Below are 27,946 nucleotides of genomic sequence, written 5' to 3'. Positions count from 1 at the left end.
AAAAAAAAATCAAAAATGATTTTAGTAAGAATAAAGGAAAAAATCAATTTAAGTAAAAAAGAAAATAGTTCCTCTCTATATTTTTAAATATGGATTTTCGGGAATTTTTGTTGTTTATTTATTATTTTAAAAAAATTAATATCATATTTTTTTTTAATAATTATGTTTTTTTTTATATTTTTATTACTAATTGATACATGTATTTATTAGGTGGATGGAGAGAAGAGAAAATAAATTAAGATAATGTAGAATATTGTATTGAAATAAAACAATTTATTGTATTTCTTTGATTATTAGTGAAAGAAAATCTTAAAATGTTAAAAAAATGAAGCAGTGGAGGGTATATTACGTGGTTTTCTTTTCCAGCAAATTGAAAAGATGAAAATGACTTGAAAAGGGGGTCTTCCATTTTCCAGGTTCTTGACTTTTGACTTAATTGATGTCAAAGCATTAAATATTGAATGGGTCATATCTCATGACTAATTACTTTTTCAAATCAGATTTTTATTTCACAATATAAAATGATTTAACATTGTAATGAGAAAAAAACATGCTTCTGCTGTTTTAGTTTCATAAAAGTCTTTCATCCATTCTTAAAATATTTGCAAGGTTTAATAGTTTCTTTTATTAGTAAGCATATTTAAGGTTTAATTAAGTTTTTAATTACTTTATAAATTTTAATTTTTTGTTGTATTAAGGGCTTAATATATTTATTGAAAGTTTAATATATGGTTTTATTTTGTTTCAAATAGTATATGATAAAGGTGAGATTGAAAGTTCTCAACGTGTATGGTGGGTACCCGCGAAGTCCATGCGGCGAGGAGAGAAGAGAGAAGAGGGAAGAGTGCGAAGCACAAGAATGTCTACAAGCATGGCGATTTTGCAGGGCCTTCGGACATTTCTGCTCTCACAAACCTTCATCACTATCACTCCTCCATTCGCGCTAGGCAAGCTCCAACACAACGCTTCTCTTCGCTTCTCTTCTCATTCCGATCTCTCTTGCAAGTTCAAAACCTCTGCTCCCTCGCCTCCAAGTTCGATCCCTGATTTCTCTTCCTCATCGTTGGAAAATGTCCGCACGTGCTTCTCTTGGCCTGTGACTCCTATTCGCCCGAGGTTCATATTCTCAGAATAATGGTACGGTTATTGCTGATTTCGATTTGAGTGATCGGTGTTTGCAGAATCGAATCCTTGTTAGTTAGGCTTCTAGTGTTCTCTCTACGTTGGTTCGACGTTACACGAGTTTTAAAGACATTTTACGATTCGTAAAGTAATGTGACTTTGGACGTTGATAGGGATATTAAATGAAGTGGTTGAAAACCTAGAAGGCGAGGAAGCTAATGAATGCTGCTGAAATTGGCAGATGCAAAAGTTTTGGTGAGAGTGAGATGTTTGATTGGACCAATATATAGTCATATTTTGAGTAAACAATCAATTTCGTAACTCAAGTATTGTGCTCTCTTTGGAATGATGCTATATAAGTAGTCCTCAGAGTATTGAATATCCATTAATTTAATTCTTATTTCGATATATTTCATCAACATCCAAGGACTAATTTTAAGGATTTTTTAATATTTGAGGAACTATTTTGTATGATTTCTAATACTTCAGGAATTATTTATATAATCTGTTTACTTTAAGGGCTACTTAGGAAAGAGGAATTCTTTAGGGGGAAATTGTTATTTTATATACTGCAATTCTGACCGAGATGCTTTTCCGTACTAAGAATGGGAAGGAGAGTGCAATTTAGAGTCCGATATAGCGAAGAATCATGGCTACATAAAGTGTATGGTCGTGCTAATAATGAATATTTGCTCTGGTATACCAAATAAAAATGTTAATTAGGATATCAGTCACAAGATAGGATTTGTAAGTATCTCAAGTCTCAATAACTTGGTGAGACTTGAAATATTCTTATTTCCCAAATTAGATATGAATATTTTGAACCGAGCTAACGACTTCCATGTCAAGGGTATAGACTTACCAAATCATGTTTTCCATTCATAGCAAAAGCAGGGCAATAAGGTGATATTGGGTCCCAAGAGTATGACCACAATCTCTCTGTGTATAATCCAAATATTGAATTTTGATTTGTTTAAAGTTTAAAACTAGTGCTGTGTTTGTTAATCTGAGACTGAACTTCCAAAGTAAAATGAGTTGTCGGAAATATCCTTAACCTATTCCAACATTCTTTAGAAAAATAAATGAAAACTAAAGGGTTATGGGGCAGATAATGTTGTTTTTGTTATCAGCTGTTCCCTTCGAAAGATACTTAAGAGTTCAGACACATCAAATTGACTTTGTTTTAGTCTGGACATTTACCTTCATGTGTTAATTGTAAACTTTCTTAATGCTTTTGATTACAAATGATTCAGGGGATTCCAGAAAATATTGTTGTTGGTTCTTATGTTTGGGTTGGAGATCCAGAAGTAGTTTGGACTGATGGCCAAGTACTGAATATCAATGGAGAAGAAGCTGAAATTCAAATTAGTAATGAGAAGAAGGTAAATTGAGATGTTTAACAAGTCACAGCCTTTCAATGTCGTGTTTCCAAATTATGTCTAGTTCCACTTTGTGATATTCCAGCTTTTAAGGATTCAAGATATTTTAACTTCATTTTTGTATTTTTGACATGTTATTTATTGTTCTCAGAAACACACACACATATTAGTGATTTATGAGGAGGTTCTTGTGCTTAAAATATTTAGCAAGGGTAGACTAGAAAACTTTGATATCCATTAAAATATGCTTTTGTTTACATTTTCTGTCAACATATTCGGTGCATGACATGATTAATCCTTAATTATAAAAGAAAAACTCAAGTTCAATGACAATTTTTTCGTTCTTGTGGAAGATATAGATCTTACTAGTTAATTTGCACATCCTATTTAAGAGGGATGGAGAAATGGTTGTTTTCTTTTATTTTCCAATTGAGCAGAATCTATGTTTTATGGTGCCCTCCTTGAGTTTCTAGTGTGTGTGTGTGTGTGTGTGTGTGTGTGTGTGTGTGTGTGTGTGTGTGTGTGTGTGTGTATATTCTTTTTGTTAGTCCTTCTCTTTTTGGGGAACAGTTAGTTTCAGAGCCTTGGAAGGGTAGAAGGGGATGCCTTAAACAGTGAAAGAAAGAAAGGAAAGTCTAAGCTGTTGCCCCATTGTTACAATAGTTATTTGTAATTTGAGAGGAGCACATAGACAGGCTGTCTCGTATTTGAAACACTTAACATTTCATTCTCTATCTGTATTAGAAATGTGATTGATTTTGGCAATGAGAAATGCATTCCATGGATTTTGAAGCCATTCTGTGATTATGCGACTCAGAATTGTCACTTCTTATTTCTTAAGAACTACAACTCTATAAAAGTGCAAACTGAGAAGTTCTTTGGAGACATCTATTTAAGTTCTTCAGTCAATAGACATTATGCCAGATGAGACTAAGAATGCAACTAATTTTACTTCACATGAGCAACATTGCTGCACATATGTGTGCTCATGTAATCTGGACCAATCATCTTCTTTTCTGTTTCCGTGTTACTAGGTTGTTTCCCGTTTGTCAAAATTATATCCCAAGGATGTGGATGCGCCTGCTGATGGAGTTGATGACATGACCAAGCTTGCTTATTTGCATGAGCCAGGAGTGCTGCATAATTTGAAAACTAGATACATGATGAATGAAATATATGTAAGATTACCCCCCACATTCAGTTTGAAATCATGGCAGACAAAATCTAGATACAAGGGAAATATGATACATGATGAATAATTTAAACTGCAGCCATGTATTGACATCTCTTTTATGATTAATTTTACATCATGGCAGACTTATACCGGAAATATTCTCATTGCAATCAATCCCTTCCAAAGTCTTTCACATCTCTATGATACTAATGTGATGCAAAGATACAAGGGAGCAATGACTGGAGACTTGACCCCACATGTTTTTGCTATTGCTGAAGCAGCATATAGGTGAATTTGCCCTGCTTTTACTCTCAACTTTTCTTTTTAAATGTTATTCTTATTGCTGACTGGTTGTTTAAATTAGGGAAATGATTAATGAGGAGAAAAGCAACTCTATTCTTGTTAGTGGTGAGAGTGGTGCTGGTAAGACAGAAACCACCAAAATGCTTATGCAGTACCTGGCATTTTTGGGTGGTCACACTGCATCTGAAGGACGAACTGTTGAAAAACAAGTTCTAGAGGTAAGAAGGTTATCTAACTCTGATTATGGTTGCTATTATTTCTGCATATTTGGTTGTGACTTTTACTGAAACATATTTTTAAAGCAGTTTGCATGCTCTTTTCCAAAGTAAGAACAATACAGTGATGCTTGGAAAAATAGTATCACAGACACTTAAAGAAAAATAATGAGGACCAACTATCTTACTCTCACCAGTCATTATCGAGTGACAAAATGAAAAGAATGAATTCAAATGTGAAGATAAATTGGCATAGTTAATATTTGTTAGCTAATGAATTATTTACTTTTATCTTTTACTTATATTGGTTTATGACTAATGTATAACTAACTGCTGTATCATTTAAGAAACATAGATAACATGATTATTTTTTAATAAATTTAACAGTTCATTTGTTGATTTGAGATGAAAAAATAGGAGAGTCCATAGGAGACAATCCATTTGAATAACATACACATTGGAGAGTATTATTTACTGAATAAGTCATAAAGAATGAGACAGTTTATATTCTGCTTTTTATATGTGATCTTACCACAACATTTTGCTTCTTTCCAATCCAAGAAATCAGAATTTCTCCAATAGAAAAGAAAAATCTAGATATGGATCACTTGTCAATGGGAGAGCTAGCCCAATCTATTATCCCACAAGATTGTATGTTGTTGCCCTCACAGGAGAGGTCTCAGGACTTTATTAAAATATTTCATGATACGCATCACTGCATCACAGGGAATGTTGTGGGGATAATTGATGAACTGGCTTTCCACACTAATTGGAAATGAGATATCTAGATGAATCATTGAGGTAATTTAGTTTTCAAATTAATCTTCCATTGTTTTGGGTTAAATTGGAAAAAGGCTTCCTTGTCCTAATAGAAGTTTGGTATTGGGATTCATAGGACTCTCCGCAGATTTAGTGTTCATCAACTTAATTTCCTCCATAATGTCCATTGCATATTTTCTCGGTGAAATCATGATGCCGTTCTTGGATTATGCTACATCTACCTAAGAATTAGTGAAGTATGTCAATATCCTTTGTCTAGAAAAACGATGACAATGGTTTTGTTTTACTTAAGTGATGTGATATATGGTGATCACTTTATGTGATTACACTATTATAGACGTACATAGTCTAGTATATTGCATCTTGTGGCTAAATGGCACTAAAGATTGATTACCAAAATTTTTAAATATAGTGCTGCTGAGTTTGCCAAACCATGCCCAAGAAGATTGTTTGGGACTATACAAGGATTTATGGAGATGACAAACTAGACAAGAAGAACCCAATAATAAATCTAGGAGGTGACTCCATTTAAATTTCCATGAGATCACTGTTAAAGAAAACATTGTTAGTATTAATTTAGTTGAAGGGCCAATGACAAATAACAATTATACAAAAATAATGTTTGAGACCATTTTTGCAATGAGTGAGAAAGTACTACACCTTAAGAAGACAAAGACCTACCTTTAGCAATCAAATGATCCTTGAGGTGATAGACCTGACCAGCAAGGCCAACCTTCATATAAAATTCCAATAATAGCCTACAACAATTTTCCTTAGTGGAACATGAACTAGGTAGGTCCTAAGTGCTACTACTTTAAAAGAAGTGCATCTAATCAATCATGACTTGTCTTTTGTCCAGGATGATAAAAAGGCTTTACCTACAATCTTAGAGATAGAAACAAAAGACAAAGAGGATAAAAAAACATAACGCGAAAAACAATGATAACATATGCGAAGATTATGTGAAGATGTAATGGGTAGAACATATATCTTTTCATAAAGTAATTAGGAGATCAATTACTGGAGGTAATGTTGAAAGGGGCATAGTAATTGGTTTAGAGGAGAGTTAGTCTAATCAGTAGTGGTGGTGGCACAATATATGTCTGTCCTCAATACATCTATAGGGGACAAATAGAAGGTGGTTTGCTTTGGAACATGGGACAACTTCGGAGGGTGAAAGTGTGCCAAAATTGATGGGAGAGGAAGTGAAAATAAAATCTTTAATAAAAAAATGATAATCAATAGAAGAGTTAGATGACTCATCGATAATAAGATTAAATTGAGACTCTGGAATATTGAGGAAATTATCAACCAAAAAGATGGTACAAGATGGGGAGTACCAAATTCAATGAAATGTTTGAGACCAATTAGCCAAAGGGATAAAGGGTAAATTACTAGAAATAGAGTAAAATGGAGAAAAAGGATTTACTACATGTGATATGATCAGTAGCACTAGAATTAAGGACCTAAGGACCAAGAGATGTGGATGTGGACTAACAGACACCAGTAGTAGAACTGGAAGTCTAATGTTCCTCATATCATTTGAGGAGGTTTGCAAAGATGGCTGGGTTGCCTAATTGTCAGAGTCTGCATACCAGCTATGGATCACCAAGGAGAGAGAGGGAGCAAAAAGGGCTGTGCAGGTAATAGGCAGCCCACCAAGGTAGTGGGGGTAACCCCAACATTTATGTATGTATGCTGGCCGAAGGCGTGGCCAGTGATAGCCATGACTAGCAAAGTTGTAGTGGAGAGAGAAAATGGAGCTTCTAGGAGGGGTGCATTAGAGCACATGCTGTGTTGTTTATTTACTGCAAAGTTGCAAATTTGTGTAGATTTCTCATAGTGAACACGGTGGTGGTGTTATTGGAAAGATTACTTGCCAAAAAAGTTGCTGGAAAACAGTATTTGTTGGCATGAAACATGTTCAAAAAAAGGAGGCCTAGTGGTAGAAAGGAAACTTGAAAGGCACATCGTTTTCCAAATTTTTTGGTATGGTACTGATATATATAATGGGACCACTAGGTAGACATGGATTACGGTTTTCTTGTTAGGATCTATATACCATGTTGAGATGAAAAATATGAAAAACCATTGGAGAGAATCTGTGTATAACTAACACGCTTGAGAGTATTATTTATAGAATGAGTCATGAATACAAGTATCATGATTTCCCCATTTCTGTCTTTGCATAAAGACATAGCTACCTTATTTACATTGATTATGACAAGTTCCAAATGGATCTAACCAATCAGGGCATTCTTTAATGTACTTATTGTAGCAACCTGATAGGAGTAGAGTACATAACATGCAGTTGATCAGGTAAATAAGTTTAATTTCAAGTTAGAGAGTCTGCTGAAGTAGACTCGCTATTTTTTAGGGATGTCAGGATATTGGTTGTGTTAAGATCATGAAGTAAACTAGTCCAACTAAATTCCAGTTTTATCTCCTTCTGTTTTTCTAATATTTTGTAATCTTCTTTGTATTCTCCTTCTCATTCTGGTTTTGATTACCCTTCTTTTGGTGAGTCAAGTTGTTCTTATTTCATGGTTTATTTATAAGGAATGTTGAACTCAGCATTCTAATTTTTAAATTGTAATGATGCAGTCAAATCCAGTTCTTGAAGCATTTGGTAATGCAAAAACTGTTAGAAATGACAATTCCAGGTAAGAGGTTTCTGGTTATGTTTCTATTATGCTTGGTTTTCTTATATTACATTATGTGCGTGATAAACATATCCTTTTTATGCTACATTTTTTCAGCTATGTACTTGCATTTCCATGTGTTATTTCTAGTATATGGTTTATATTCATATTATAGGTGCAGGTTTTTGAATACTTGACTCAAATTTTCTTCATCTTTTGACTATATCATCATTTACAGACTCAATGCTTTTTAGTTTGTCGCTAATTTAATTGGGAAAAATGGTTCTTCATATGAAATTTTTTCATTGGGATCTATTTCTTCTTTTCATCTTATTTGTATTCAGTCAGTAAAAAGTACTGGGCATCATAAAGGTTGTTTCTCGTTTATGAATTAGTGATTTCAATAATTAGTAGCAGTTTCACACTTCTGTTTCTTTTATTTTCTTGCAGCCGTTTTGGAAAATTCGTTGAGATCCAATTTGATAGGTATGGACGAATATCTGGTGCTGCCATTAGAACTTATCTTCTTGAGAAATCTCGTGTTTGCCAAATCTCAGATCCTGAGCGTAACTATCACTGTTTCTACCTTCTCTGTGCTTCTCCTCCAGAGGTAAGCAAGTCAAAGCTTCATCTTCTATCCACCATTCTTCATGTCATTTTATTGGCAGCATCCTGATTTTATTTAGGAAAAGGAGAAATTTAAGTTGGGAGATCCTAAATCATTTCACTACCTTAACCAATCCAATTGCTACGAATTAGTTGGTGTTAATGCTGCTCAAGAGTATCTTAGCACCAAGAGAGCCATGGATATTGTGGGAATCAGCCAGGACGAGCAGGTATAACTAAAACATTTGTGAGTGTTTCTAATAATTCACTTAGCTGTCTCTCAAAAAAACTTCTATGTAAAATTAGTAATATATTTCCACCCTTCCTCCTCTCAGGAAGCTATTTTCAGAGTTGTAGCCGGTATTCTTCATCTTGGAAATATTAAGTTTTCAAAATCAGAAGAAACTGATTCAGCAGTTCTAGAAGACGAAGAATCCAAGTTTCATCTACAAACAACAGCAGAACTTCTTATGTATTGCTAAATTTTTGCTGTTATCCTTTCCAAAATCTTGTATTGATATTATTTTTCAATTGAATTTATTCATATTCCAGGTGTGATATGAATGCTTTGGAAGGTGCACTGTGTGCGCGTGTGATGATTACTCCAGAAGAAATCATCAAAAGAACTCTTGACCCTCTGGGTGCCGCAGTTAGCAGGGATGGTTTAGCTAAAACCCTATATTCTCGTTTATTTGACTGGTAATGTGTTTTTTTCACACACACACACATATAATGTTTAAGTCTGAATGATTTTTTATTTCACTATAGAAGGAATATCAAATACAATTATGCGTTTTTGTCATGTCCAGGTTAGTTCAAAAAATTAATATCTCCATTGGGCAGGATCCTAGCTCAAAATGTCTCATTGGTGTTCTTGACATATATGGCTTTGAAAGCTTCCAAACAAATAGGTGAGAATAGATTTTCTTAACATAATCTTGTTATTGCATGATAGGATGGGCTCTAGACCCAAAATTAAGTGGTCCAAAGATTTATATTGAATGGGGAGTTAGTTTAATTATTTCACATTTCATTATTTTTATTTTCTTTTTATTTCATCAAGTTAGACGATGACACTTGTAGGGTTGTTATCAAATTAGTTAGTAGTTTTAGACTATTTAAGGTATTATTCTTATGTATTAAGGATATGAAGAAATGAATGATATTAGTATTATTTCCTTTTTTACGTTCTTTATTCTCTAGATTGGGTTATTTATTACAGTAGCCCTAGATTTAGTTTGTTGTCATTGTATACTTGCATACTCTAATTGAGGAAGACACAAACAAATATACGCACAAAACAAAACAAGGTCTCATACAATCCACATTCATCATGTTAGTTAAATATATATAATTGAAACCAAGAAACAAAAATAAACTGACTCATTGGGTAGAAGATGAGAGAGTACACTTATTTATATCTAGCTAACTGCTAACTTAACAGCCTGTTACAGCGATGTTAGTTACAAATGTGAATACCTGACTAACTAGTAGTAGTAACTACTGCAACATAATATAAAATACAACAGAATAGTAATTCTCTATTTTGAGCTGGAAAAGACAAATTTGCAAGCAAGCTCTCCCTTTCATTTTGGTGTGGTTGTAAATAAGATAAATCCATGCTGATATGTAATTTCCTCTTTGTAGCTTTGAGCAGTTTTGTATAAATTTCACAAATGAAAAGCTGCAGCAACACTTCAACCAGGTATGAGGTTAGTTTTTCATATATTTGACAACTCCAACTGAGACTTTTCTCTCGACATTCAATCTGATGCTAATGATGCACTGCAGCATGTGTTTAAGATGGAGCAAGAGGAATATACAAAAGAAGGGATTGACTGGAGCTACTTAGAATTTGTAGATAATCAAGATGTACTGGATCTCATTGAAAAGGTTTCTGCCAACTTTTACTCTGTGCTTTAGTATTTATTAGAGGATCTTTTTAAATCATACTATATAGGTTTTTATTTTAGTAATATTTTTGAAATTCAGAGGCAAACAATTATTGACCCACATTTCTAATCTGAGGACCATTGTGAAATTTAATATAATGGTTATATATGAATATAGTTTTGTTGCAGTCATTTAGCTGGAGCAAATATTGATACCCTTTGTTGTTCAACTCCACCTACTTTAAGCGTATCGAATTTCATGAAAGCTTAAACTTAGACAGAGGACTAGAGCCCCAAAAATGGATTTTATAACCCAATTACTGACCTACAAACTTTGTTTTCACAGGCTCAACAATGGCTTTTATAATTCTGACAAAAACATCTCAGCAGTCAATATATTAGAGAGATTGAGGGGAATTTCTGGACTTTTTGTGTTGCATGGAGGGCTTTTTATCACGTGTTATTTTATTTGTTCAGGATTTCTTATCCTCAGTTTTATCTATATGTTCCTTTAAATAAGTTCTATCACTGAAGAAAAATAATGAAATCTATTGTTGCAAGCGTGTTTTATAAATTCTAATAAACTGTGATAATTGATATACAATGTATACTTTATTCTCTCAGCCATAGTTATATGTAGATTACTTAGGCATCCAGCATTTCTCATAAAGACTAGGTTTTCTGATAGATTATGCTTTGCAAAGGACTGTGTGTTTGCTTAGACATGTGTCATTAACTGTCATTACCAGGTCTAAATTACCTTTTCAGTGCAAGGTTGTTTACATGAATAATAATTTTGGGTAATCAATCTTATAATAATTTCTTATTGTAAAAGAGAAACTAGTTAAGTTGAAATATTGTCTGGTAGATATCTCACCTATTGTACTGCTGCTAGGCTCAGATGTCTGGCAGTTGGCTATGCTTACAATTGATGGTGTGTATTTGTTGTCTTGTTTTAGACCTGTACACATTGTTCATTGCCAATGGACCGCATATGCCTCCATTCTAGCAAGGGAAGCCTTGAGGCAGTTATCATTAGTCATGGTATTGGAACGATTCCAGGATTATCATCCACAAATAATTCCGTATCTAAGATATTTTTTATTAATATCTTCTCACAACATGCTTTTACTATATGCTGGATACTGTTTTGAAATATTTATGGAATTTTTTTTTTTAGAATTTTCTAAAACTGTATCCTCTGAATCCATTTTCATAATGTCACAATACTGATATCTAAAAATGTCTATTTTTCAGAAACCTGGTGGAATTATTGCTCTGCTTGATGAAGCTTGGTATGGAGAAATTTCTTTATTTTTTATTGTTTATCATTTATATTTGAAATAAGAGAGAAGAATAGAGAAATGGAAGGAGTTATTTCCTCACAAGAAATGATTTTACGCAATGTCGAACTTGCTCGATGGCTGTATTAAGTTCCATAACTGTGTGATGCAGTATGTATTAAGTAAATAACTGTATTACTTATTTGAATTGATTGTACCCTTATTGGCTTGTTCATTGACTGCTTGCAGTATGTTTCCTAAGTCAACTCATGAAACATTTTCACAGAAGCTTTATCAGACATTCAAAGATCACAAACGCTTTATTAAGCCAAAATTGACACGCTCAGACTTCACTGTTATTCATTATGCAGGAGATGTGAGTTTGATTTTTCAACATTGCCATGCAATTTTTTCCAGAGTTTCTGCTAAAAATTGTTATTTATCCACTTCTTTTCAGGTTCAGTATCAATCTGAGCACTTTTTAGACAAAAACAAAGACTATGTTGTTCCTGAACATCAAGAGATGCTAAGTGCTTCCAAATGTTCATTTGTATCAGGTCTTTTCCCTCCACTTTCTGAGGAGACAGCCAAATCTTCTAAGTTTTCTTCCATTGGTTCTCGTTTCAAGGTGTATAAAATATGGTTCTTTATATTGTCAGAGTATCTGATAGGCCTTACCCCAATCCAAAGGTCAGAAGGTTAATACTCTTGTACTTATTTGTACAGCTACAATTACAACAATTGATGGATACACTCAATCATACAGAGCCACACTATATTAGATGTGTGAAGCCAAATAGTCTACTAAAACCTTTCATATTTGAACATATGAATGTCATCCAACAATTACGATCTGGTGTAAGTCAAATTGAGAATTAAGTTCTACCATATTTTCTGAGAATTAACTAGCTACTAGTTTCCTATTCTCTCAATTAAGTAATGGAATTATTCAGTCAATCCTTAATTAATTACACTCCTATTTGTTTATTCATATTTAGTGGGGGACAATTAGAAATCCCAATTGAAAATAACCTGCAGAATGTGATGAATAGGGAATTAGAAGTTCCAATTTGCTTCTCCAATTAAACTTATCTCTAAAGAATTTTCACCCATTGTGTTATTGTAGGGTGTTCTTGAAGCAGTAAGAATTAAATGTGCTGGATTCCCCACTCACTGGACCTTTCATGATTTTTTAACTCGATTAGGGATTCTTGCTCCCGAGGTTCTTCGAGGGAAGTAAGTTCAACTTAACCCAATTTTTGGCCATGTTATTTTTACTCAATAGTCTTGATATCATGCTTTCTAGTTTGATTTTTTTTTGGTTCCCCATCTTGAAAGTGATCTGTATTTATGCAGTTTTGATGAAAAAGATTCATGTAAAAGGATTATGGAGAAGATTGGGCTGACAGGTTATCAGGTACAGCAAGAAATCTATTGAATTTTGTGATGTTTAAAGAATCCAAAATTATTATATTTTAAATAATTTGTTATCCTCCTACATTAAAGTTGCTGTCATTTATTTCCCAGAATCTCTTTCTGGTATTCGTCCATTTTACTGGGGGCATGAAATGAAATGTGTAAAACCATACTTGATGTATGGAAAATGATGCATATTCTGAGTCACATGTCGACAAAAATTCTTTCTTGTAAGATGCTTTTCTATGTTCAGCTGAAATTTGTTTTGATCTGCCAATTTTGCAGATAGGGGAAACAAAAATATTTCTAAGAGCTGGTCAGATGTCTGAATTGGATGCTCGGAGGGCACTCCTGCTTAGTAATTGTGCTACAGTTATTCAAAAGAATGCTAGAACTCGTTGTAGTCAGAAAACATATATTGGATTGCAAAAGTCCTCTGTTTTTCTACAATCCATTTGCAGAGGTTAGTTTTTTGTCTTTTTTGTATTATGTGAAGGACAAAAGGCTGCCTGGTAACTCAGGGGGAGTATCTCTAATGGCAGGAAAATATGAAGCCTTTCATTTTTAGATTTACCTTCATTCTATTCAAATACAGATCCTTTTTCTTTTATAGTTCTCACAGATTATTATGTAGTCTTGAAGCCTAATCGCAAAGGGTGGGGAATGAAATATAGTACTGTCATATAATCTTTGGAGTGAAATATTATATTTAATGATCTTTGAGAAGAAAAAAAGAGAGAAAGTTATGCACCCAGGCACACGAGAAAAGAATCTTCTTCTATATCTGTGGACAGTGATTTTTATGCGGAAAAGTTACTTTCCATTCATTTATTGTGTTATCTCTGTGCCCTATGTTGATTTTTCCCTTCTAGCTCTTTTAAAACAGTGTGAAACATAGAATAGTTGACAGAATATAAAGTGGTATGGAGATTACTATCGATAAAATCCCTCCACTCAAGAATACGTGAAGATAAAATAGTTTAAATATAGAAGCAATTAAAATAGTGCAAACATATGGGAGACATCCAAATTTTTTATTTAGAAAACTCTCTTGAAAAAAACCATCCATAGATCAAAATGGGTACAAAAGTGTCTCAAACAAGTGCACAATCTGTGCTAACAGCCAGCCCATCAATAAAAAAATAAAGCTTACAATATAGAATGAAGATGAAAAACACCCCAGAAACAGGGTTTTTGAGCACAATATCTCCCATTCTAAACAAGAATCACCAATAGAACTGTTGAAAATGAAGAACTATGATCCTACTGATAAAATTTCTGCCTGATCCAAAAAGTTAACAAATTCACAAATATAGTTTCACTGTAACTGCTCTGAATAAGAGAGGATAACTTTCTTTTCTTTTCTCTCAATGGAGGTTATTTTCCCTTGGAATTGGTCTCTCTCTCATGTGCCCTAATCAGACCTCTCTCCACTTAGACAAGTGAGACATGAAACGGGTTTCAATTTTTGGGCCTTTCTCCACCTATGAACGGAGTCATTACCCAAAAATATCTATTAGTTGATGAAATGAATAAATAATGAATACTTTTTAGAGTTCATTTTGCCTGGCATTTTTTTTTCCGTAACTTCTGCATTGTTTGCTATGACAGTTTCAAAGGGACTCTCTAAAGCTTAGGTTTGAGATGTTTTGCATAAAATTCTTCAAGCATTTACTTTATTTATTATATTAAGCACTTATTGTTTCAACTTTTAGGAGAACTGGCTCGAAGATCATATTATCACATGAAAAGTAGGGAAGTTTCTGCAGTTAGAATTCAAAAGCAGATGCGACGAACTCTAGCTAGGAAGAAGTATGTTGAAATAAAATTCTGTGCAAATGTCTTGCAGACAGGTTTTCGAGCAATGGCTGCTTGTAATAAATTTAGATATATGAAGCAAACATATAGAAAGCAGACTAGTGCATCGACTACTATTCAGGTTAGAGCTATCCTGTTAATGTTGGGTAAATTATGTTTTGTCCCTCAAAATACTTCAAATTTTGGTTCAGTCCCTATCAAAATTAATGCTTGTCCCTAGATTTAATATAAAGTTGTAGGGACTAGCAACATATTAATGTTTATGAGGATTAAAACCAAATTTTTAGATGTTTTGAGGGAAAACATATTTTACCTAATTTTTCAAATGCCTTTCAGTAGTCTGAAGTCTTAGGGATGAAAAATATGCAGTCCTATTGGCGTCGGCATAAAGCTCTTGCAGACTATCAGAACCTTAAGAAAGCATCAATCACTCAACAAAGCAACAGCTCATGTGATGAACAGGAAGAGAAGGTTGCATATTTTAAATATTTATGCTTAACTACACTTTTGGTCTAATTTTTTTTGAAGTTAATTTAGTTCTTCCATTTTTAAAGTAAATAATTTAGTCCCATGTCAATTTTATTTAATTAACAATATATTATTTTCAAATTCAAATATTTTTGGGGGGATTATGATAGATATAGAATATGAGATAGAGTAAATTTCAATCGTATTCCTTTTTTTGTTTGGGATTTCACTTGATATCTTTTACACTAACCTTCCTTAATTGTTTGAAAGATATTACACTGTGTATCCCTAAAATAATTGGGAGGTTAGATGTAAGAAATTTAGTTGAAACTTAAAAAATTTGAAAACAAGATGTGAAATTAGGGTTTAACGAAGGGAAATTTTGAGGTTCTCTTATTGTCAGTGAAATTTGATATTTTGGTTTATCAGTTTTGGGTAAAACACTATTTAATTAATTAAATTTTATAAATATTTAAAGCAGAAATTGAAAATGAGGAATTGGGATAGAAGAAATTCATTGGGGACCAACATTACTTAGTTTTAATAATTAAGGAACGTGATTGGCTTGGAAAATTTAGAAGACCAGAGTCATAGTTCAAACTACAGGGACCAAACATGCATTTAAGTCTAATTTTTACTTTGATAATTGATAAATTTCTGTATACTTCCAATTTTTTACATTACTTGTCTTGATAATTATTAGTAACCAGTCAGCTTTATAAAGAGGGGAATATGTAATATTGTTAGAGATATAATTCAAAACTATTTTGGAGCCTTCTAATTGCTTACAGCTTTTACGAAGACTACTTTTTCTGGAAGAAAATTTATTAGGATTGTCTTTGAAGCTGTAAATGACAATGAAGACAGAAGCACATGAACTACCTTCTAGCATAATCATATTGAAGTTCCTGGTGCTGACATAACAAAGTTAACTAGTTTGCTATTATGGTATGCCAGGTTTTGGAGACTTCTGTGCAAAATGATAGTCCTTCTATGGAAGAATCTCCAAATCATGTCCAAAAGGAATCCTCAAATCCTGTCCAAAAAGAATCCTCAAATCCTGTCCAAAAAGAATCCTCAAATCCTGTCCAAAAAGAATCCTCAACTCCTTTCCAAGATGACGAAAGCATTGAAGCTATCAGGGATTCTTCTAGTCCACTCAAAGACACTGAAAAGATTGAGGTTCTTGCTGTAGAAATAAAAAACTTAAAGGTAAGCGTATACTACGGAATATCTATAAAATATGCATAATAATATCATTATTGTATTTTAGAGTAGTGGTTTCTATATATGTTTGTTTTTTTAATTGTGATTGGGAGTTTAGTTTTGATATGAATTATATTTAGTTCTGTCTTTTGTAATCATTACATGTCATATTTAATATTCTAGTATTTTCTTTCTTACCTAAATCCATATAATTTCATGATGGTATTAGAGCTATAGCAGCCTCCATGGCATGTGTCATCATTTTTTCTATTGTTGAGGTCTTTAAAATCTAGCACTCTATTGTGATGATGTCACTATCTCCATGACTCTTTTCTCTTCCTATTGGCCATGCACAAGATTCTGGCCACCTCTTTCATACTGACAATCAGTCCCGCAGTCCACTTGTGATCATAGCAACGGTGACTTTTCTTCCCTTTGAAAAGTATTCCATCTGGCCATGTAGCCTCTAGATCCAGATTCTTTTGCCCATCTTTCTCATAGATGTTTGCAGTTTTGCTCCCATCTCTAGTCCTAAATGTAGTTTGTCTCCTTCTATCTTAAGCACTTTGGGCCTATCTCTAGCCACAAAAGCCTGCGACTGCATTATATTTTTATTTAATTTTCTCTTGTGTTTTCATTCTAACACGCTTAAAGCCCAATGAACCTTAGCTTGTGTGGAATGTTACTATATCTAGGTGATATTGAATAATATAATCATTGTATTTATTTTGGAATATTAGAGTATCTTAGATGACTTTTTAGAAGTGGTTTTCACATTTCAGTATGTCTTTTATTTGTTTCCTTGATAGGAGTACCCGTTCACTGTCATTATAATAAGGGCTAATGCTTTTTATTTGGTTAAATCAATATTTTTATTTTAGGATTAAATATGTTTAGTCTCCTCCAAATTGGGGGTACTATTTCTTTTGGTCCTCCAATTAAAAGTTCTCATTTTTAGTCCTTCAATTTTGTGAAATGTTATTTTCAGTCCCTGGGGTTAGACAACATTAGTTATGTTGATGATGTGACAAATGTTGCTCTACTCAAAATTTGTCACATGAACTTAACTGAGTGACAGTATTTTGAAAGTTTATTAAAGGCTTAAATATATTATTAGTCTTCCAAATTAGATATATTGCGTTTATTGGTCTTTCGATTAAAAACTTTCACTTTTTAGTCTTTGATTTTGCAGAATGCTATTTTACTCCTTAGGGTTAGATGGTGTTAGTGACGTTCATGATGTGGCAAATAGTGGTCTACTCAACATTTGTCACGTAGATTTAACTGAGTGACATGATTTTTGAAAGTTTATTAAATTTTTGTTATCACGTCATTTAGAAACAATGTTTTGGTCATCCTGTACAAATGAGTTTGCTCTAAGAACCAAAAGATTGACTAACAACCGTCCACCACTACTGGTTTCAGTCTTCGGCAAGTTGTGGTGCTCATCTTTAACCTAATCTCCCTCTCCATTCACCGAAAAGTAGCAACCCCATTTAGAGTAGGGGAGGAGCTCCACTTGACACATGTCATTGGCAACGCCACTTCACTCTTCAATGATTAGCACAGTAGAGGAGTGCCACAAATTGGTGTAGGGGTTTGACTCTAATAAAGGAATTTTGGTTGGTGCTAGGATTATTGCGTCTCTCACTAGGATTTTGGAATGCGATAGTGAACTGGAAAATGTTGGTGTTGTGAGGTGTTTGCATAGGTTGACTAAGAATTCCAATAATGATGAAATAAAGGAAATATCACTAATGTCGTTTAACTCCAAGGACTAAAAATAGCATTTCACAAAATTGAATGACTAAAAGATGAAAATATTTAATTGGAGGACCAAAAGAAATAGTGCCTCCAATTTGGAAGACTAAAATCATATTCAAACCTTTGATCAGCTTTCAAGTAACCATGTTACTCAAATCCACATGGTAAATACTGAGTAGACCATCACATCATCAATGTCACTAAGAGCATCTCTAATGGTGGTTTCTTAATGAGTTCCTTGACTTGAAGAAACCAAACCATTCCCACCTTTTCTACCAAGATTCCTATAATTTCAACAACCTTCACCATTTGAAATTTAAAGGCATTTTTAGTTCTATACCTGTGTGTTATGTTCTTGTTTTCTAACATTATATTTCTGTAAAATAAATATTCTTGTAAGAGTTTCTGTATAGAATGATAACATGTGCTGAAGTACTTGAAAATGAACTGTTAGGAGGTAAGATAGCAATAATATTCTTTTTGTCAGAGCCTATATTTATTATAGAGGATAGACAAGAGGGATAAATATTTTGTTTGATGCTAACAGCAAAGAAAATTTAAAGATGAAATGGATGCAAATAATCTGTAAATGAGTACTGATTGCGAACTGATACAGTGGGTAATTTGTGTAGATGTTTGTAGTTTATAATCAAGGAATATGTGATATAAGACCATATGGAAGCAGGGATGAACAATTCAGAACAAATGATCATTTTAAACAATCAAATCACATGGTCGTCGCTAATAATTTATAATGATCTGCTGCTATTTTGTCATTCATGTCCTATTTATGTATATAATGGGTTTTGGCTTATGGTTGTAGTTATTGAATTCAAACTTACCAAGTTTTATTTAATTATTGCATTGCCAGGTCATGTTGCATGCAGAAAAACAAAGAGGTGATGAATATGAAAGGAAATACGTAGAAGCTCAAGGATCTAATGAAGAGTTACGCAAAAAATTAGCAGAAACTGAAAAAAGAGTATATCAGCTTCAGGACTCTTTGAACAGGTAGTATTAATATATCCCCTTGCAGATTCATGTAATCTATCAATTTTGATTTTGCAATACCAAAATCCGTCAATATGGTTAAATCATAGCACATGATACCAAGAGGAAAATGGATAGAATAAAGGAAGGAGTGAGACAGGCCCAGATTAACTGTGCATGTGTGTTCTCTTTGTACTTCTAAGGGATATATCATCTTTCAACTGAATATAGAACTTGCATAAACAATTATAAAACCATATGATGGTGCTGAAAGCATCAAAATCGTTCTGTCAACATTCATAACCTCTCTTAGTATACATACATATTATTACGACGTGATTGTTTCAAGTTTAACATATGTTGATAAGTCATGCTTTTCTAATATTATATTTTATTTAATCCTATGAAGTCACTAATTACATTTTATTGACCTGGCAAACTTGTTGGATTGAACTTCTATAGAAATATCTGATGATATATAAACAGTACTATAATCCATATTGCAAAACAATTACTAGAAACTTAGACTACAGGGGTCGATAAATTTTAGGTAAATTAAGGGAATAGTATTTAGAGTTTCTAAAGAAATAATTCTAAAGTCTGTTCGTTGAATATGTCAAGTTTAGACAGTTGCTTATTGAAGGGGGGCAAAGGCAAAGCTGTAGAAGAAAAGTTTGGCTTCATTCCCTTTGGGCATAGTCCCTTCAATTGAATGCGTCTTACAACCATGAAACAAATTTCTTAATTAAATAAAACTTATAATTACCGAAGTTACCAACCTCATTAATTTTCCCCAAAGTATCTTCTTCAGAAATCATAAGGAAAACCGATACATGAGATGGAAATGATTTTTTGTTTGTTAGTATTACTGATCTTCACTTCAGGGCTGCTGCTATAATTCTCCATCACTATCCACTTGAATATTCGTTTACGTATGTTAGGTAGCTCTGAAGTTGACCTTTGGGAGGAAGATTTAAAGTCACCCTATATTTATGAAGTGTTACTTTCGAAAGATCTGCTTCAATATCCCAAAATTTTCCAGATTTTATGTTGTACATTTTGAGTATTTGTTAGAAGGGACTGGAAGCAAATGTCTAATGTACTATTTCATGAGTCATTGCCAGTCTTGTTCAAAAGCCTATTTGGAAAAAAAATAAAAAATGACCAAGATATACCATATAACAGAAATCATACTTTGTTGGGCCTAAATGAACATTATGGTTTAAAACTTCAAAGAATTTAATCTGGGGGGAGACATTAAACAGGGTTTAACCATGATGACATTCTAATTTTTTATCCCGTCTGCCTTTTATGGACACCACTATAATTTGAATTATGACTTTTAAAACTGAATTCTATTTTATTAATGCTAGATCTGAATTAGTGTGTATCAGGATGATATCTTCCATGTCAAGTCAAGTTGCCGAGCTGAAGACGATCTTGAGTACTTCATCAAGATTGAGTTCAACTTTTCGACCTATTGCTAGGGTTGACGTTGCTTCTAGTAACTCTGATACTTCATCTACAGACTCCGATTTCACATTTCCAGCTCCTGTTTCAAATCCAGAACCTCAACAGGAGGAGTCAAATTCTTCGCGGCTAGTAGTTCAGGATGTCACTGCAGGGGACGGATCGGGTTAGTCCAACTTTCTCCACAAATGTCAATGTACTAATAATCTTCCCATCAAACTTTTCTTACTGCTTTAGAAAATAATTTGGTTGTCGTAGAGAGTAAAGCCAACATATAAAGATCCTGTCATGTATATTATAAATGTAATTTTTTAAATAAGAATAGAAATACTCTTTTTGAGAGCTTCGCAGCCTTTAATCTTGGAGTGGAATATCAAAGATAAGGTAGTGGTAGTAGCGTTGTAGGATTTAATTGCTTCCTGTAATAATGTAATTACATGCATTTATAGGATAATATTTGAATTGTCTTTTTGTAATGTGTGAGAAGAAGAAAATAAGATGAGTCTGACAGTATCATTTGTCCTTTTCTTCATGGTTGCATTTTCAGGATCTGAAAGTGGAAAGGAGGGTTCATTTGATGATTTCTTCTAGTAAAACTTGTTTTTTTATATCGTGCTTAAATTTTAATATCCTCGGTGTCCCAGGGGAAACAAGGAGGAAAAATAGAAAGATATGGAGGTGGCATCTGTTAGGCATGTACATGTTCATTCCTTCTGCCACTTTCACTAAAACATTTGTAGATACACAGTTCATCCCAGGATCTTGTAGAACAGTAAGGTAGAGATAGCAAAAGTGTCAATCTATGATGAACACATTCACGAGTGTTTCACCGTGTTGACATCCCTTCTGAATTCTATATAATTTGATGTCAAATGACACAGTGACAATTGTGTATATAACATTTCCAGAGCTTTTTCTGGTCTTCTGTCTTTCTTGTTCTCAGTCTTACTTAGTTGTAACCACCCTAAACTCTGCCTTTTACAAATAGGTAGCTATCTCTAACTTTCATCTCGATTAAGTATTAAACCCCGCTCTTAATAAAAATCAAAGAAAAAATATTTGAGGAAGTGGAAAGGTTCATAATGCGCATTTTGTAAACCACTAAGTTTTTGTTCTTTTCTCTAATAAAAAAAAAAAACAAATTTGTTTAGTATTAATGGCGTAGTCCCCATGTTAACAGAATAGTCTGTTATAACATTGGAAGAGTTTAATGTTTAACTTTGACAAAATAAAAGGTTGAAATAATTATATTTTTATATCGTTTAAGAAAACAGGAAATTCAAATTTTATTATTATATTGTATCTTCACGAAAGGAAATAGGGAAAAATTCAAGTGCAAAAGAAAGTTAGAATATTTTTTTTTCTTAAGTTAAAGGATATTTGGTAACTTTTAATTTTATGTAAAATATAAATAACGATTATTTAGATAATAAATTGTCCTAGTTGTGTCATGTATTAGTGCATTACACGTGTTTGGGTGAAAAATTTGTATAGATTAATTTATTTTTATAAAGAATGTAATTTTTTTTATAATAAAATATGGTGTTTGGACTAAAATTTAAAAGAAAATAAAATTTAAATAATTGATAGTAAATTAATTGTATAAAATGAGACAATTTCAAATTTTATTTATGAAGAATTCATGTCGAGACTAGTCGGTACATTTTTTTTGGTCATCATCACTAGAGTTATGTTTTTCTGTTATATTGATCAGTATTATTTTTTGGTTGACTTTATTTAAAATAAAATTTTCTTAGTCAATATTAGTGGTGTTTTTTGGTTGATGTTATAGTTTATTTTTAGTTGATAAATATAGGTTGCTTTTTTTTTTCTAATATATCATTAATGTTATTTCTTTTTTGTCCATCCAAAGTTTGTTAAGATGCTTCTTAATGTTGGTTGGGAACAAAGTTTTGACCAACATTGACTAGGATTTTGTTGTCTATGTTGAAATAATAACTGAACATAAAAAATGGGGTTGGATAAAGTTTAAATTTTTTTCCCTATATTCTTGGAAAACAAAAAGGATTTGGTAGACAATTTAATGAATAAAAGCCTTCACTTAAAAGAAAACTTTTCATAAAAACAATTTCACAAAACTTCTGTGTAAAAATTTATCAAGTAGATAATTTATAAGTATAATAAAAGAACAAATAAAAATTGTTTCTATATAGCTTCACTCAACTTCAGCTGTATTTAGTTTTCCTTCAATAAGCTCTTCAAGAGTTCCATTATAATCAACCATGATTATACATGCATGAATAATGTAACTATAAAAATCTTATTAATATTCATGAGATTAAGAAACTAAGAATTCTTTGTCACTCAAGTTACTTTCTACTTTCATGATTATTCTTTTATTACTACCCATGACTAAAAAAATAGATGTTTGATAAAGATTATAGGAACAACTCTCATAGAAAGATATATAATTAAACACTAACATTTAGTTTCCCTCAATGATTGATAGAAGGTCTAGTTTATACTACCTTATATGCTTAAATGATTAACGATGATTATTTCTGTATGAGAAACTTGTCATATGTATTGTATAGACCTGAAGAGTATAGACTTCAAGAGAGTATATGTTGCAAAGTCAATATTTAGGTTTTGATTTGCTGAACCAAATTTTCTTGTAATTTTCATATTTTGGAGAATAGAGAATTATTGTAATTAACTTTGATGTCTTGTCCAATACTTTTTTTTTGTCCTCTTTATGATTTTTTGAAATCTATTATAAATATCAAAAAGGAAAATATATAATAGATAAAATATTTTTTTTATGTGATATATTATATATAAATAGTTACAAAAGTTGTTAAAGGATGATTCATTTTAAATTAAAACATTAAAATGATCTTCATATTTTCAAAGATAATGGCTAATCCTTTCAAATAATAGTAGATTGGATGTTGGATGTAGTTTGATAAAATAATTGAAGAATTTTCTCAAAAGATATTGATTGCATTTGTTTTTAACACATAGACAAGAATATATATAAGTGAATATTTTTCAAAATAATAAAAAATAAAATTATTTTTTCATAAGCCAAAAATAATTGAAACATAATCTAATTTGTAAAAGTTATTTCCTACTAATTCTCCAAAATCTATTTTTAAACCATATTTAACCTTTCAGAAAAAAATTATTTGATTTTTTCTTTTATGCTTTTAGAGTGCGTATATAAAGAAGTTCAAAAATATTATTTGTCAACATTATTGTGGAGATGGAAACTCCAAGATCGTAAAATAAAACTCACTACAAAGTTTTGTAGGATACCATGAATAAATTTGATAAAAATTACGCCTCATGCTAGTTATCACACTTTTATTTTTGTTTATAGAATTGAGCGAAAATACGTATACATGTCATGCTAGTTAACACAGTTTAACACATTTAAATTGTAAAATTAATACATTATTGCTTTTTCCAATTGAGAAAAGTTTCTTTGATACTGTGAACTAGTCTGTGTTAATTTCTTATTACCAATGTTGTTTGCAAACCAGGGTTTTTCTACTGGTGTTTCAAATACTTTTCATGACGTAATTTTTTAAGTATATATTTTTAAATAATGTTATTTTTTTTAATAAATTTTTTAATGTGAAGTATTATTATATAACTTTACATGATGTATCAAATATCAACAATTATCTCCCATCGCATATACATACAATTTCATATTAATTAACTGGCTCTCAAACTAATGTGAACAGAAGAAAATGTGAAAGAGAAATGTTTTCAAGTGATTAAATTGGTTTGATAGTTTACCTTATTCTTTTGAAGTCAAATACTGAAATTCTGTTCAAAGTCACTCAAGTGCAACAGTATCAGCATAACCTGCCATATGCCAGAGCTTTCCAGGATCAGGCAAAAGGGAAATACCACTTTCACACAGTTCCTCCATTTTATGTGTTAAGCAATATCCAAATACAGTAGCTACAGGCAGTGGCAGATGAAGTACACCTGCAGATAGAGATCTTCCCTTTCTGCCTCAGTACATGATGTTAAGCTTCAATATGAAGCCATTCTTGGATCAGTTTCTCTCACTCACTCATCTTTGAAGTCTCTTAATTGTAAGAGATCTATAAGTCTAAATGATTATTTATTCTATATGAAAAAAGTCAAATGTTTATCTTTTTAAATAATCAATACATGGTTCTCCTTTGTTCTCTCTACAGCTTACAGATTTGGATGAAAATTACATTATAAGGAAAGCTCCATGGAAGGAAACTATCTGAACAGAAATAGTACTAGTACTCCACAGAGAGAAGATAGCTTTGGCTTTGAGGAGCATACATGGGGAACTTCATGGCCTGCTAGAAACTATGCCTGCAGCTTTTGCAAGAGAGAGTTTAGGTCTGCTCAAGCATTAGGTGGACACATGAATGTTCACAGAAGGGATAGGGCTAGATTGAGATCATCCTTATCTTCATGGGTTTCTGAATGCCCTAAGCCTAACCCTAGCACTAAGCCTAATAGCCCAACTCTTCTGCCAACATCTTCATCACCATCTCTTTTATCTGATGACCCTTTGAACTGTGCACATCCTTCTCCACGTTGCAGTCCTTGTCTCACTTTGTCTTCTTCACCCTTCCCAGCTTCTTCCAGTGGAGACAAGAAACCAAGACTCACACCTTCTCATTCTCAGTTTCCTCTTTTGAGTCCTCAAAGCTGCGAAATTAAGATGATGATGAGTAACAACACAAGGAGTGGTTTCAGTGCTGAGGAGGAAATGAAGGGCTGTGTAGAGGAGGAGGATCACAAGGGTTTCAAGGACAATGAGAAAAACATCACGTTGGAATTAGGAATAGGGTTGCTTAAACACGAAGAGGAGAAGTTAGATTTGGAGCTTCGACTCGGGCATTTCTAGCCAGGTGCAATTTTACCAAACTAATTAATGTATGGCCAACATTTCGAGTAATTTGCAAGTTCAGATTTGTTTAAATTTCTTGCACCAGTAATTCAGGAATCTATTCAAGCTGCAGTTTTACATTGTATATGTTAATTCTACATTTCAAGGTCTTAATCATTTTGTGTGCTTTGATTTAGTAATTTGGGGTTACTTAAAGCTGAATATAACTGTCATGTAGCTTGAGGCTATATTCAAGCCAATGAGTGGTCGATCCAAGGTATCTAGAACACCAATTTGGAGCAATAGTCAAGTGATAGAAATAAAAAGACATAATTAATCACTAACAAAGGGTAACATTGAATCTTCAATTAATTAAGATGTCAAATTATCACAATGTTGCAATAGGTCTCATGAATAGGCAATCAATTCTGCTCTTGGATGATCTTCATTCTTCATCCAAAGAGTCTAAAAGCCAATGAGCATTCTTGTTTTGTTTCACGAACATGTGACTCCCAAAATGTATTCTAAGAACATCCATGCATTTTCCTGGGTATATGCACCCTTAGCCTGTAGGGTTATGATTTTTTTTCCGCAAAAAAATGAATAAATTATATATTAGAAGCACCTGAAGTGTTTCAATCAATCTACCAGGATAACCTGTTTTTCTGATCTTATAACCTAACCAAAATAAAAATGATGCGTCCAACTTGTATTAAAAACTAGCCTAGTTTGACTGAATGTGTTTTGCATAAATAAAACATGTAATTATTAGACAGAACGTTTTGGTTTGAAATCTAAAATCCTACCAAGTAATTGAATGCTTGGAATGTTGTTAACATGTTAACAGCATCGTAGTAAAACAACCTTACACAAGAATATGTCGGTGCTGTTTTGATTTTTAGATATATTGTCATCATAAAACATAAAATAACTAGTTCATCCTTCTCCATAATTTTCACACACACGCACATGTATTTAATGCTGCTGCTTTTGGTACGTGATGATAGGAGACCAAAAAAAGTATACGAACAAGAAACAATCATGTATATACGATTACGTTAGCATAACATAAATGCGACTATAGGAGTGGAATGAAAAGGAAGACCCCAGAAATGATGTCAGAATCAGGGACATTCAACATGTCACGAATTAGAAGTCTTTTTCAGATTGAACTGTTGAACAGAACAAAGAGGACAGAGAAAGCAAGGCGAGAGAGATGAATGCACCACTACATAATATAAATAGTGTAGCAATTCATACTTTGATTGGTGGAAAACTCAACTCTTTTTTCCCTGTCAAATTTATTCAAAATGGTTCCTTTGGTGTATAACGAAAGCATGGTGTTTCCCAGGATTAGATGTTTCGCATGTTCCCTATGTGATGTGGCTCCATACCATGATGACCTTTCCCTAAACAGAAACTCGTAGTTTTTTACAGTACCAATCAAAACAAGAAATGCTTTTCTCTCACTTATTGGTGTGTTAAATTCAGTACCCAATATTAAGTAGCTTAGTTATGTATTAGAATTTGAATTTTCATCTCATCATAGAGTGTTTGAGTTGATGTTCAGAAACTTCAATCTATAATTTAAATGTAAAATAATAAAAGTAATTTCTACTTGTAGTTAGGATGCATTCCCAATATTATGTATTAATATTAACTTGATGACATTGTATGAGTAAGGAGAGGTTTTAAACTTAATTGGAGGGCTTAATTAGCTTAGAAGAATTGAATTGAAGTGTGTATAGTGCAATGATGTCAGAAAGGTATATGAATGAGGAATGAAGATGGGGAAGATGGACATATGTGTACAACAAATGCTGCTAAAGTGCAGTTTTAGTGAAAGAAAGAAGAATGGGATAAAGTAAGCTAGTCGGCGCACGTCACTATCCTCTTCCATTACTTTTCCTTTACCCAAACTACCTTTGCCATCAATGACTACCCCCCAACCTTTCCCTAAACAACTAACAACAAAAATGATAAACCACCTTTTCTCTCCTTTTTCATCTTTAATCATATAAAATTTTGTGATTTTCTCACACTGCCATTTACCCTTTAAAATCCTTCTGCACTTCGTACAAATCCTTTCACTATTCAACGTTCTGTGGCTACATGTTTTACTATATGGGCTTCATCACATTTTGGATCACAGTTTAAGTCCACCCAGTAATTTGAAAGTATGGCACATTAAAGACACTTTGTGCAGTTCAGCTTCAATTTACTTACAATAATGTTAATTATACTTTACTTTTAATAACTCAAATTGCATATGCATATTCTAGTATGCATCCGGGTATTCATCAAACGTGAAATCCCTTAATCATCAATAAGCTATGTTGAGTTTATTTGGCATGAAGCGATAATTAGAGTTTTAAATAGGGTAAATTACTGGCCAACAGGTTCAACAAGCTATATTTCAATTCTCCTGCTAAGGATGGCCCAGGTTAGAGGATTGGGCAGGTGGTAAGAGGGAGCATGGATGAAGTGCATAGTTTCAATGGGAACAACCTAAAGTGAAAGCAGTCATGCATGTTATAAACTCAAACCTACCAAGTCATGTGGTTGT

General features: G+C 32.8%; 2 protein-coding genes across 14 annotated transcripts; both read left to right on the top strand.

Moving 5' to 3' along the window:
- Window positions 1-752: 752 nt before the first annotated feature.
- Window positions 753-21,457, top strand: XIJ (P-loop containing nucleoside triphosphate hydrolases superfamily protein). 13 transcript variants are annotated; one of them, XR_016523237.1, is made up of 26 exons: window positions 753-1,137; window positions 2,376-2,504; window positions 3,536-3,679; window positions 3,818-3,963; window positions 4,040-4,196; window positions 7,578-7,636; window positions 8,066-8,225; window positions 8,302-8,451; window positions 8,557-8,693; window positions 8,774-8,920; window positions 9,031-9,132; window positions 9,869-9,926; window positions 10,013-10,114; window positions 11,371-11,408; window positions 11,646-11,772; window positions 11,854-11,953; window positions 12,056-12,094; window positions 12,523-12,632; window positions 12,753-12,813; window positions 13,098-13,275; window positions 14,528-14,751; window positions 15,000-15,101; window positions 16,056-16,310; window positions 18,940-19,079; window positions 20,443-20,694; window positions 21,076-21,457. XR_016523237.1 is itself a non-coding variant. In XM_068637084.2 (26 exons), the coding sequence occupies exons 1-26, from the start codon at window positions 1,135-1,137 to the stop codon at window positions 21,117-21,119; spliced, it is 3,318 nt and encodes a 1,105-aa protein (XP_068493185.1). In that variant the 5' UTR covers window positions 753-1,134; the 3' UTR covers window positions 21,120-21,457. The 13 variants fall into 13 exon arrangements, 4 of the variants coding, with proteins under 4 accessions (XP_068493185.1, XP_090161012.1, XP_090161013.1 ...); XR_016523238.1 differs by having other exon boundaries at window positions 12,056-12,254; window positions 20,453-20,694; XR_011084126.2 differs by lacking the exon at window positions 12,056-12,094 and adding an exon at window positions 12,123-12,254 and having other exon boundaries at window positions 11,854-12,024.
- Window positions 21,458-24,321: 2,864 nt separating this feature from the next.
- LOC137828395 (transcriptional regulator SUPERMAN) lies at window positions 24,322-25,547 on the top strand. The gene is made up of 2 exons (XM_068634953.2): window positions 24,322-24,601; window positions 24,707-25,547. The coding sequence occupies exon 2, from the start codon at window positions 24,748-24,750 to the stop codon at window positions 25,396-25,398; it is 651 nt and encodes a 216-aa protein (XP_068491054.1). The 5' UTR covers window positions 24,322-24,601; window positions 24,707-24,747; the 3' UTR covers window positions 25,399-25,547.
- The last annotated feature ends 2,399 nt before the right edge of the window (window positions 25,548-27,946 follow it).

Source organism: Phaseolus vulgaris, chromosome 7, assembly GCF_051622355.1.
Source record: "Phaseolus vulgaris cultivar YP4 chromosome 7, ASM5162235v1, whole genome shotgun sequence".
Classification (NCBI taxonomy): Eukaryota; Viridiplantae; Streptophyta; class Magnoliopsida; order Fabales; family Fabaceae; genus Phaseolus; species Phaseolus vulgaris.
The sequence above is the reverse complement of the archived record's forward strand: the minus strand, read 5'-3'. Positions and strand labels throughout refer to the sequence as shown.

Coding starts and splice junctions, on each gene's coding strand:
- XIJ (XM_068637084.2), top strand. Junction 12,814..13,097: donor TTGGGCTGACAGGTTATCAG/GTACAGCAAGAA, acceptor CCAATTTTGCAG/ATAGGGGAAACAAAAATATT. Junction 15,102..16,055: donor GTGATGAACAGGAAGAGAAG/GTTGCATATTTT, acceptor ATGGTATGCCAG/GTTTTGGAGACTTCTGTGCA.
- LOC137828395 (XM_068634953.2), top strand. CDS start 24,748: ATGGAAGGAAACTATCTGAACAGAAATAGTACTAGTACTCCACAGAGA.